General features: G+C 36.2%; 1 protein-coding gene across 3 annotated transcripts in view; it reads right to left on the reverse strand.

Annotated features, from left to right (window-relative positions):
* The window catches only part of LOC107571110 (superkiller viralicidic activity 2-like 2), a 36431-nt gene that overhangs the window by 12235 nt on the left and 10774 nt on the right, over positions 1–13422 (reverse strand). For all 3 annotated transcript variants that reach the window (XM_016257386.1, XM_016257385.1, XM_016257384.1), the window contains 9 exons: positions 11287–11397; positions 10479–10580; positions 9164–9289; positions 7847–7997; positions 7378–7550; positions 7146–7214; positions 6686–6814; positions 3207–3317; positions 975–1163 (listed from right to left, as the gene is read on the reverse strand). In XM_016257386.1, coding sequence (XP_016112872.1) covers positions 975–1163; positions 3207–3317; positions 6686–6814; positions 7146–7214; positions 7378–7550; positions 7847–7997; positions 9164–9289; positions 10479–10580; positions 11287–11397 — 1161 coding nt within the window. The remainder of the gene's footprint in view (positions 1–974; positions 1164–3206; positions 3318–6685; positions 6815–7145; positions 7215–7377; positions 7551–7846; positions 7998–9163; positions 9290–10478; positions 10581–11286; positions 11398–13422) is intronic.

The raw sequence follows: 13422 nt of genomic DNA on the forward strand, positions 1-13422 counted from the left end.
TCGCGATGCAATGCAACGCAACGCGTAAAAAGACAGTATAAGTCATTATAATCAGTAATTATGTCCCCACTGAATGCAACAAATGCCTCGTTTGTAATAGGTTTTAATGTTTTTGGATCATCGCTCCGGCCGGACACGGCATCAACAGTATGTGAGGGACGTAACATTTCCGTCTCACGCTTGAGGTATTCGGCCAATCACAACGCATTGGATAGCTGGCCAATCACAGCACACCTCGCTTTTTCAAAAAGGCGGGGCATAGAGGAGAAACAATAATGTACAGTATGTGTAAAATAATGTGTTTTTTTAACTTTAAACCGCATAAACATTTCATTACACCAAATAATGTTCTTTTTAGCAGCATCATATGATCCCTTTAAAGCTTGCATTCACAAAAAAATTAAATTGAACATTTTATACTTTGCAAGCCAATCTTGCCTGCGTTAGGCAAGGTCTAGGATCTCTTGGCTGCTTTGAAGGTTTAGTTCTGGGTTACTCCGTATAGATCTTTATAGAGACCAAAAAAGATCTAATCTGGTTTGGAGGGATATCCCGAGTCCCCATAATGCATCTGACCATTCATTCCATAACATGCACACCCAACAACAAATATAAGCCATGCACAACGCCTGCAGGGAACGTATTAAAACAAAAACACTTATCCCCTTAATGCCATTGCACAATGTGAGCGACTTTGGGGCCATATGATTGTTTGTGATCCGATCTGAGCACCTATTCACCCTGCACTAATGTCAGTTTCCCGCTTTTGTTTAGTTCTGGTGGACCTTCAAGATTTCAGCTGCAGGAAATGACACCCACCCCTTCCGGTGCGCCTTAAACAATAGAGCCATATTTTAAATGACATTTGCGACTCCTGCGCTGACCAGAAAAAGGTTGCGTCTATGAAAAGAAATTACATTTATATCTATCCCACTGTAACGTCTGCACATTCACTCATCCTATAGTGGACTCACCAGTGCTTTCTTCTCACACAGAGTGTAAACGGCCTCCAGATTGGGGTCGCTGTGCAGGGGGTGCGTGTACATCCTGTGCTCGAACGCCTCCACCTTCTGAATGACCTTCTTCAGCGCTGGATCCTTGATACCCATATCGTCTATGGGATCTAGCAGAGGAACGCCATCTAGGAAACGTTTCTGCACCTCCTGTGAACCACAAACAGAAGCAGTCATGTGCTTTTATCTTTAAAACCTCTGAAATTATTATAATGACCATCATTCAACACCTTCCATTAGGAGAACGGCTGAGATGATCCAACAGAAAAAAATTCACACGGCCGCTCCTAGAGATTAGTGTCCGGTGAAGTGTAAAGGAAGCGTGTGATTGTGCAGGGAAAAGTTCAGGATTACAAGACTAAGCAATGTTACGTTCTGTATTCTGTCCATACTGACATATTGTGTTCCATTCAAAGTGTTAACAATTTAGTTCTGATCACATTCCAAAAAGCAATGTTCTTCATCAGTATTTGCGTTTCGTTTTCCAGTGCAAATATCTAAAGATTCTTCAAGATCAAGATACGTTTCCTTGAGAAGCAAAATGACAAAATAAGAAGTCTTGTTTTATGAGATATTGATGAAAATGAAGTGAAATTACAATTAAAACAATAACGATGTGAAGGATGTTTGATTTGGATATCTTTATTGGATGTGTTTTTTTTTTTGCACATTGCATGCAACATTTAATATTTCGTTTTCCAGTGCAAATATCTAAAGATTCTTCAAGATCAAGATACGTTTCCTTGAGAAGCAAAATGACAAAATAAGAAGTCTTGTTTTATGAGATATTGATGAAAATGAAGTGAAATTACAATTAAAACAATAACTATCTGCCATTGGGCTCAGAAAAATCCAGTTCAAAGAGAAAATACGTTTTCATAACCCACTGACAGATATTTGCTCTTGTTTTAAGCATAGATTCATTTAGATTTGTTCAATTTCTCAGAAAAAAAAACTTTGTACGTTCAGTTTGCATTTCAAGTAAATGTAACGATGTGAAGGATGTTTGATTTGGATATCTTTATTGGATGTGTTTTTTTTTTTGCACATTGCATGCAACATTTAATACCATGACTTTGAATTTAAAATTCATGCTCCAATTTAAGACCTTTTTAGGCCTTAATTTGTGTAAGGGCAAATTAAGAATTTTTACGATCCGCAGAAATCCAGGGGCCAGTTGCATAAATTTAGCCAATATGTAGAGACTGTCTTAAGAACTAGTCTGACCAACTAATAATTAACTAAGGGGTAATGAGTCTTATTTTTCGGATTAGATTATTTTAGATTAGAAAGACCAATCTTTTGTGTGACGGACAAAAAAGTTATTGCCAGTCTTAAAGAATTAAAGAAAAAAAAATTAGATGACTACTTGTAAGACTAGTCTAAGCTTTTTATGCAACCTGCTATTTTTCTTTTTAGTCATGTTTTGATGGACTAAAAGGTCTGGGAATTTTAGTCTAGTTTCAGTCAATGAAAATGTATTTAATTATGGTCATATTTTAGTCATACTGCATATATTTAAACTATAATTTTGAGCAGAATAATTGTGATTATTAATCACGACACTAATCATAAATGTTGTCATTCGAGAAATTTCATCAGAATTATTATTGCATTACGAGCACAAATGAAGAATGTCATCTCCTGACTTATTAAATAATAACTATATATATATATAAATTAACACTTTACATTATTAATCTGGTAAAACTCAAAAGCTAAAACTGTGAAATTCCTAATATTAATTCCATTCATTATAAATTATAATTCTTGTTTTTAATTAAAACAAATAAAACTTTGTATTGTGGCACAGAGGTTGCTTAAGAACATTTATTCAGCAACCACAATCGCACACAATATAATCAGGATGTTTGGACTTATTACAGTTCATCACTGAGAAGGTTTGATGGCAGACTCATGTGAAAGGCAGGTCGTCGTGTGTAGGAACACAGACTGGCAGTAATACACATTCAAGCAGAATATCTCAATGGAGATCACTAAACTTAGATGTTTGTTGATGTCTTCTGATTATCAGTGCTAACAGCCAGGTTGTGGAGACATATATTGGGGAGATGATTAAATTTTTAATGGACTCATGTAATTATAAAAACATTACTTTTTACATTTGTTTTTTAAATGAATAGTGTTAAGAGTATATCATTACAAATCGACCCATTGTGTGTGTGTGCTGACCTGTATGGATTTGAGCATGCTCTGTCGGTTGTCATACGGCCGCAGGTCTTTGGGGATGTAGAGGCGCACAGAGCTAATGGAGGTGATGAGATGTAGAATAACAGGAACAACCTGTTAAAGACAAACAAACCGTTCTGATTGGACGAACCTCCTTTGGCTGCCTCTGCATGAAGAACTTAACGCCATGGCCATATATGACCAAAACCACAGCGAGAAGCTGGAGGGTCAATCTAAACACATTTAGCAGGACCGGCGTCAACATAAAGCAGAGTTTACAAGCCCACGGAGATGGGGAAGAAAAACAAGAGCCATCAGCTAAAGCCGTCCAGCCTCAAACCTCTGGAGCTCCAGCTAAATCGCTTAACGTTTGAGGAAAGAGGTCAAGCAAGGAAAACAATGACAAGGTGCTTTGTGATTTTTATGCTTTGTGACACAGACAAATTTCTCTAGTAGATCATGCTGTAAAAATGCAATAAGCACCAGCATTTTGAGCTCCAGCCAATTGACATCCGTTCCAAAAAAACAAGCTGGTGGAGGAAGGCTACTAAGGCTATAGGCAGGTGAGTTTTTTTTTCAGGGTTGGAGCTGAAATACTAATAGTACATACATTAGGCTCTAAATATGTGGCTATATGATACAGTTCCCCCTTAAAGCTCTTGTCTTTTTCTCCTTTTCCATCTCTCCAACCCTATTCTGCTCACAGGTGACTGGAGATGAGTGGTAAGGCTGCACGATTAATCGAATGCGATTGTCATGTGCATCTTGTCAGTAAAGCTGGTTCTGTAATCAGTAGTAAATCTCCATCATGTGCTTTCAGATGGAGCAGCATTTACTACACAGAGCCGTAGTTCACTGAAAAGCTACACAAAATCGCGTTCATAATCGCGCGATAATGAAATCGAGGGAAATCGTTCTGCGATTATGAAAGCTGTTTGCGTAGCTTGTCAGTGAACTACGGATCTGTGTAGTAAATGCTGCTCTATCTGAAAAATACCACATTTAATAACATGTTTTTACACCAAACTAGGGATACGCCGGTATCAAATTTTCATGTTGCGATTAATTGTTAATGCTTTTATCACGGTATACGGTATAATCCCGGTATTGAAATTTTTTTTTTTTAAAGTGCTGTCATAATACAGTATAACAGGTTTAATAACTTTTTTCTTATAACAAAAATAACTGAACATTTAAATGCAATAAAGCAATACAGAAAAATTTAAATAAGACAAACTCAGATAAACCATATATGGTCATAGTCGTGTGTTTATTAGTCACGTTGAATTAATGAAAGCAGTTAAATCATCTGTTTATTCAGCTGCAGCGATAAGCATTTCCTGGGTTTCTTCTGCGGGGGTATTTAGAGTTTCTGCGCGAGAGGCCCTCTGGCCTTCGGATGGAGATTTACTGCTGATCACAGAACCGTGCTTCACTGAAAGATACGCATGACAGCTCCTGCCTAATTGTGATTTATCGCCTTTGCGAGTGAATTTCAATTAATTGTGCAGCCCTAATGAGTGGATAGTGTGCGCTCCTGCCTTGTTGCAGTTTGCTGCTTTTTGTAAAATAACTTATTTTGCTTTTCAAATAAAAGAGTAGTTTCGGTTTATAGGGTTTCCACGGGTCCTTAAAAAGTCTTACATTTAGTTGTGTCAAATTTAAATGGTACAAGAAAGTCTTAATTATGATTTCAAGAGGTCTTAAATTTGGGGATAGAAAGATATGGCTTAATGTGACGATTGAACTTCAAAAGGCTATGATTTCATTGAATAAACATTAGCGCTGCACATGTCAAAGTCCGGTGCTGTGTGTACAGCCGTTCCGAAAGCAGCACCTACTTGCAGAGAATGAATGTGCATTTTCAATAAGTCCATCTGCTGTTTTTGTTCAGACCAAAGGGAAAATCAATGCTATTTAATTAATATAATGATTGATAATAATTGTTTAGGTTATATAATAACTGATACTTTGATCAATTTTCTTAAAAATGGTTTAAAGGCTGAAATGTGAAGTTAATCTTTTTATAAAACTTTGTTTTTGTGAAAACCTGTATCTGGAACTGTAAATCATGCTTTTTACAGTCAATTTACAGTTTAACATGTTACCATAGACATTGCCCTACCCCACTCATATGCTATTAATATTATCTGTGCATGTTTTAAAAATGGTCTTAAAGAGTTTTAAATTTGAGGTTGCAAATTCTGCACATACCCTGGTTTAATATGTTGCAGGCTCCTTTATTCGTAATACATAATTGATAAATAATACTGATAATAACCATCAAATAATATTGGGCATGTTTTTGAAGCTTTGGTTGCTTATTTGTCTCGCAACAGTGTTTACATTCAGTTAAGACATAACCAACTGTGTTTACGAGAATACTTACAGAGACAGTTATTTTGAGATAATTGTGTGTATGTGTCCATTCAGATGCAAGGAAACACAAGAGGAATCAATTCTGTTCGCACACTGTCTGAAACGTGGCTCTCTGTGTGCGTGCTTTGAGTGAGGAAGTGTGCACAGTGCACAGAAAACAGCGTGAGAGTACCAAGTTGAATTCTCTTTAGCCTCAAGCTCTTGAATGGTTTAAAATACTTGAATGTTTAAATCGGCAAGACTTAGAAACACGTGCAAATGATCAACTACGATCCATTTCACCCCTACAAGAGAGTGAGCAACATGAATCAGGAAGGAATTTTCTATCACTATTCAAGATATCCCGTCGGGCAGCGCTGTGATACATTTTGGTGGCTCGACTGGAAAACACAATAGCCCCCGGGACGACGACCTAGAATTTTGCGAGCCCTGGATTAAAAATGTATTTAATATTGATTACTGTTGTTATTGTTAAAAAAGGTATTTTAAATGAAGCTGAAATGAAGTAATATTCGATTTTTTTTAAAAACCTACGCTTGAAATTTTGCCTAGTGAACATGCATTTCATAACATTACAAAAACTGAAATAAAAATAAAGCTATATAGAAAAAACAATGACATAAGCACAAAACAAAAAATAATTACTAAATTTGAAAATATAAAAATTAAAGTTAATTCACAAAACATTAATAATTACTATAATAATACATAAATAATACTAAAATAACACCGTTTATGGTTTAACACTAAATTACAAGTTAATTAAATTTAAAATTAATCATATCAAATATTGCAAAAAGTTTCATGGCCATTAGACTTTCTTAACATATCACTGGTATGTGTGGAACAAAGTTAATAGTGGACGCGGTATTAAAACACAAATGAAACCACAAAAAAAAAAAAAATATACACACACACACACACACACACACACACACACACACACACACACACGGCATGTTTTATAGCTCTGGTCTCTGATGTGTCTACTTTGGTGGTTTCCTGTACATGGTTGAGGTAAGCTATGTTTTTACATAAAATCTAAGTTGGTGTGGCATTTCAGTGTCATGTTTGCTATCAAGTTCCCAGTGTCACTCTCTCACCTGCATCTCGCCCTTTTCTCCTGGGCCTGCTGGTTTGGCTGCCTCTGTGGCCGCGTTTTTCACGCTGTCTTTGCTGCAGTGAAGCAGAACCTCCACCACAAACAACGGGTCGGCATCACCACCTCCAGCCTACAACAACAGACATTACATTTTTTTCTCCCCCAAAAACTCTGACGTTTTGAAATTAAGTAGTTCAGGGTTTTTTTTTTTTTGCTGCTGGCCATTTAAGAACCAAGCGTTGATGTATTTGTGTCATCATGACTGATGTCAGAAAGCAGCAGTGATGCAGAATAATAGTTATAGCTTAGTTTCATAAAAGGTTTTTTTTTCTCACTTGGCAGTCATGAGTTCTCAAAGTCACAATGTTTATATAGGAACATCTATCTCATAAGATCAAGTAAAATTTGATTCCTCAAGATATATGACCTCTGAGTTGGGCAGTATGAGCATATGGCAATACCTTGACATTTGTCTTCTTGTGGAAATTGACGACTAAACCCCAGCCAAAATCCAGATCTTCTTTTTTCACCTGGATATGAAAAACCCCAACGAGTGTTTAGCATTTTCAGTGTCTCAACAAACCAACAAAAGCAAATCTGTGACCGCTACAACTTCTAACGAAAGTTGCTAGTTTGAATTGGATGAAGCATTAACTGTATTAGTGTGTACAGCAAGAGCCGTTGGACATTTACCCTGACCAGTCTGCCTGGCTGCAGGAAGGGCAGGCAATATCTAGGTTTGTGAATAAACTCCTCGATTTCTTTGCCTAGTTTGGCCAGCTGCTGACGGATCTTGTAGTAGGTCACCACACTCTCTTCGTTAGGGATTCGTATTGCATTATACTCCTCCTCCAGCTTTTTCATCTCTGTGGGAATCACAGAAACAGAAATGAAGAAAGGAATGGTAAAAATGATTTCCAAGTAGCTCTGAAAACTGTAACACAACTCACTCATATGTTACAAGCAACGCTAGTTTGAACCAAAATATTAACTGTTGTGTTGTTCTAAACCCATAACTAACATGCTTTTCCGGTGAAAAGCAAAAGACATTTTGAAGAATGTTCCTGCTGCTCTTTTCCACAGATAACTTACACAATGGTGAATAAATGATTACAGAATTTTAACTATGAGAAACATTCCTTTAAATCCTGATTGTTCTTACTCTCCACAACACCAGGCACAGCTCTATAGTGCTGGAACTGGTAGAAGGATTTCTCCAGCATGTACTCTGGGTTGATCTCCTCCACACGCAGTAGATTGAGCACCATGTTGTAGGTCAGGTGGAACGCACTGTTCAGAGGATCAGCCGAACCCTACAAGCATAAAAGATGCTACTGAATAAACCATGAATATGACAAAAATCCAACACAATCCACTAACACCCATACGCTAAGAGGAAGACTAATTAAAAAGTTTTCTGCAACAATAGGGCTGGGCGCTGCATTTAACCATTTGACAATAATTGATATATCTTCAAATTTACATGTTTGTTCTAAAAATGGCTTGTGTATTGTTTTCCTCTTCCTCAGATAAATCATAATTTCACCCAAACAACCACTGTTTTAAAATAATTCTAAATGTTTAATTTAAGAAATCAGTAAATACCTAAATTAGTTTTTTTTCTAAAAAGTTTCACAAATAAGATTCATTTTCATTTATTTGTACTAATATTATATAATAAAAGGCACTTTTAACAACGTACATTTTTACTAAACACCTTCAATGCATGAAAAATGACATGCAAAACCTTTCAAGTAAAGACACAAATGAATAGTTGAATCAGAGTTTTGAATTGATTCCCTGATTCACATAAAAACATGAACAGTTCTGATACTAAAGTATCGGATGCTATTAAAACATCTTAATACTATTAAAACATCATAATGGCCAAATCAAAAGCTCACTGAAACCATTGCCACATTTTATCTTGATATTTGGTAATACAGAAGTAGTGAAATCAAATATATTGTAAATATTCAATAATTACCCATTCCAATCTTTCTTTATACTTTTTACGCTTTTATACAATGTGTAAAATAAAAAGCTTATGCTACCAAGGCAGGAGAAAACGGAGAAGTCTATTCATTTTAATGACACTGCTTTCCTAGTATTCTCCTGGAAACTTTACAGCAGAACCATGATGAAATACAATTCGAATTCAGTCAGAAAGGCATTGAGCAATACTTTAATGGACCCCAAGCAGAGATGGGATGCAAGCTTCAGAGGTGGGATCGGGAGTCCGCAGGGACGAATCTTGGCAGGCAGGGATATGAGACCAAGAGCGCTTATGGACTTCATGTTAAAGAGTGTATTAACGACAGCCCCTCACAGAGCGTGCCAAGGCTTAGAGGGGGATCAGGGGTTTAGGATCAGAGAGTTTTTGTGTCAGTGTGTTGGCCGCCACCTGAACAAAACTTGTGGAGAAATGCTTTACCCATGCAGTTCACCCAAAAATTTAATTTTCATTACAGTGTGTTACCTTCAGTAACTGTTTGCCCACCGCAGGGCTCATCTTCTCATCCACCATGAAAATGACTATTCCTCTCTCATCCATTCCTCTTCTGCCGGCACGTCCTGACATCTGGATATACTCTCCAGAGGTGATCTAATGTGGAGGGTTGGAAAAATAAATCACTTTACTGCAGCGTTTGGGAACAAAAACATAAAAATAAAAATAAAGCAACAAAATGAGCACTGTAAAAACTGTTTGTACTTCTAACAGACAAAGAATGTAAAAAAACGAAAATAAAACATGTTAATTGGTTAAACATACCTTACCATATACAGATTTATTTGTATTTAACAGTACTGTATGCATACTTTTACAGTAAATATTGTTTTTAACATCTACAAAAATCTATCAAATTATGTTGAACAAGGCAATATATGCAGTTAATGGTAAAATCAGTAAACCAACTGTAAAAGAACAAACCCCAAAGAGTGGCACGCTACATTTATTAGATTTTATTTAAATAATGTTTCTTATTTTTGTTATCGGTTATTTACTTCCTGTTTTGTTCCACTTTGTTTAGTTAATGTTTATAGAAATCTTGTAGTTAATGAAATATATGGCTATGAAACTAAAATTACCAGGGACCAAAAACAGATTAATTGTTTAAAATAAAACCAGGAATAAGTTTTTTTAAAAAGTAAACAGAGATAATTTTATTTCATGTTAAATGTACTTCAAATCACTTTCCCTACATTTTTTCCCTACAAATTTTTTTTTTTAAAGATGTCTCCTGACTGCAATTTGATCAAAAATACATTCAAAGAGTACTAGAGAAATATAATTACAAGTTTTCCAGTCTTCATTGCCACATGATCCTCCAGAAATTATAATAATTAATAATTCATTACATTTATATAGCGCTTTTCTGGGCACTCAAAGCGCTTGACATTGTCAGAGGGTATCTCCTCATCCACCACCAGTGTCCAGCATCCACCTGGATGATGTGACGGCAGCCATAGTGCGGCAGAACGCCCACCACACACTAGCTTATTGGTGAAGAGGAGACAGAGTGCTGAAGCCAATCAGCAGAGTTACAGATGGCAGCTTCCATCGCTCACTAGCTCTCTGCCGAAGTATAAAAGCCAAGGGCCTCTTTTATTCACAACAGCTCGAGTCATTGCCTCACACTCTCGCAAACAATACGTGGCAGCTTGGACTGCACTGCTGCTCGACCCCGTGTCCTCTCTGTGCAACGGTGGATGAAGAGGCAAGGAAATGCACTTGGAAATTTGATTAGTGATTACTGTGAGAAGCAGGACAGAAGATAATGTTTGTGATTTACCCAGCGGAAGTCTTTGCCGTCAAATTTACGTGCACTGGTGAAGAGAACGGTTCTTGCAGGCATATTGATTCCCATGGCAAATGTTTCTGTAGCAAACAAGGCCTAAAGAACGACAGAGAGATAGATAAATACACACACATGCATACACACGTTGATACACTGGATTTCTGAAGCCACGCAATCATTTTGTGTGGGGAACACACGATTCACTGTATTGAATATACAGTGAATTAACTTGTATAACTTTAAATATAACTTTGATGTCAATTATGTCTGGACACAAAATATGCAAGACCCTACTGACATTTGCCATCAAATAACATTAAAATGACATTATTCTTGGAGCTTCTGCAGAGTAAATAATGACTTTATTTTCATGTTCCTCACACAAAGCTGACATACGACATCAGAAGACATGGAATATAGAGTCATGTGGACTATATTTATTGATTTTAAGTGTCGTTTTTGACGGCTTCATTCCTCATTTACCTTAAAAAAAATTCTCTTTTGTGTTCCATGAGAGAATTTCATACAGGAAAAAAATGAATAAAAATAAACTAAACAAACAAAAATAAATGAATACATTAAAATTAAAATAAAAACCAAACAAGAGTGAATGTATTAAACAAAGTAAAACCAAACAAAACCAAACAATACCCAAGAAAACAAAACCCGACACCAAACAAAACAAAACAAAACTTGAAAAAGTTTGTCAATTATGAATGACTCAATGTTCAGCCAAGGCGTGTTTATCCAACATTACACAAAGGTGCTTCCAGTCACCTGAAGGTTGCTTGAAGTATCTCACCTTTAGCAGCCCCTCAGAGAACAGGATCTCAATGGTCTCTTTCAGGATCGGGAGGAGGCCGCCATGATGAATTCCAATTCCTCTCTTCAGCAGCGGCAGAACATGCTCCACCTGTTGGTAAACAATCCCAATTAAACACACACGGCTTCAGGACTCTTCCAGGTCATGCTGTGTCACGTTATTACTGTGTTTAATCACAGCTCAGTCAGATTAGCATAGTGTAGCTAATCAAGACCAGCTTAAAGCCCTGTTAACACCAAGACCTGAATTTTTCAAGGCATGAACAAAAAGTACAACATTTTCAAGGAATGGGTCACCTAAAAATGAAAAGTCGGTCTCAGTTTACTCGCCCTTACTTGCTTGTATGGAATACAAATTGTCTGAGCTGATCTCTACAATACAATGAGAGAGAATGGTAATTCACAGCTGTGTTTTGGGCCCCCTCTGCTTTCAATGTGTGGAAAAGAGCAGCTTGGACATTCTCATTTCTCCAAAATAGGATGATTTTTATTTACAAACTGGGTCTTTTTTTTTATTTTTTTTATATATATATAAAATAGACCTTTAAAAACAAGTAAATTACACAAATTCCATTCCATAAAAAACTGATTTATGAATGTACAGTTGTATAGTAGTTAATTTCATGTGGTTACATTTTATCTGCATATATCCAGCTATAATAACTAGAATATATTTTATAATTACTATTACTACTAATAAAACGTTATGACTTATTGACTACATATCTCATTTAAAATTTAAAATAATAATTTTCATAAATTATATATTTTTTAAAAACAAGATGGAATAATTTAAAATCTACTATTTGTGTATCAGGGCAGTGAAAATATCCGCAAAGACAAATCTGGGTCAGCAGCATAAGGAGCTCAGAATAAGCTTGCAGAAATATGTCATTGAGAACAAATAGACAGGGGTCAAGTTGAAGGATGATCTGTTCCTCATAAAAGGCAACATTTACACAAACGGCATATTTGAACTAGTTCTGTAATCACTCATCCTCCAACAGCAGGAGTTCTGATGGAGGATCAGTTTATTTTCACACTGACAGAGCAGTGTTCATGAAGACCATCTGATCTGAGATCAGCACCTCTACGACATGAGTACGAGCCAAATTCTGCTGTCCTGCAATGTGGGAATGGATGACAGCACTGTTGAGATGTAGTAGTGGAGGAAATGTGGTGTAGGAGTAACAGCGGACAGGAGGACCCGAAGAGAGAGTGGAAAGTTTTACGAGCCTCTTGAAACCATTTAGGGATTTGCTAAAACACCCAGTCACTTTAAACAAGTTTAACACGTTCTGCCTGACTTTACTGTGGTTTATGTGGCAGACCTTCAATTACCAAAGCAACAGCTTACAAGTTTAAGTTAATATTTTGCTAAAACATTAAAACTCACAAATGTAGATGTTAATAATGGTAGAAACTTTAACATCTTAAAAGCTTAACGTGGTACATGTGAGAAACAGTTTAGGGTATTCAACTAGATGAAAATAGATTTATAAGCAATTTTGTGTTGTGCAATTTACTACCATTTAATGTGGCAACATTTAGATTCTTATTAATATATCTGGATTGTTAAAATACATCCCACTGTCCCGGTTCTAAATCTTGATTTTTTTTATTAACTTATAATTATTATTTTTTTAAAGGAAAGCATGGGCTGTTGAAGTTAGCTTGTTTAAAAAACATTGATAGAATGACTGTAAATAAAAAATATATATATAAATAGCACATTTGTTAAAGGAATAGTTCACCCAAAAATAAAAATGTGTTGAAAATGTGCTCACTGCTAGACCATCAAAGATATAGATGAGTTTGTTTCTTCATGGGAGAAATTTCACATTACATCACTTGCTCACCAATGGATGCTCTGCAGTGAATGGGTGCCGTCAGAATGAGAGTCCAAACAGCTGATAAAAACAATAATCCACAAGTAACCCACACCACTCCAGTCCATCAATTAACATTGTGTGAAGTGAAAAGCTGAGTGTTTGAAAGAAACACATGAATCATTAAGGCGTTTTAACTTTAAACCGTGACAAAATCCACCCACATATTTGTTTAGAACTGGACTGTTTTCACTTGTAAACTGCTTGATCTGTGCACATTTTTCTCC

The sequence above is a fragment of the Sinocyclocheilus grahami genome, unplaced genomic scaffold, assembly GCF_001515645.1.
Source record: "Sinocyclocheilus grahami isolate Dianchi unplaced genomic scaffold, SAMN03320097.WGS_v1.1 scaffold1550.1, whole genome shotgun sequence".
NCBI lineage: Eukaryota > Metazoa > Chordata > Actinopteri > Cypriniformes > Cyprinidae > Sinocyclocheilus > Sinocyclocheilus grahami.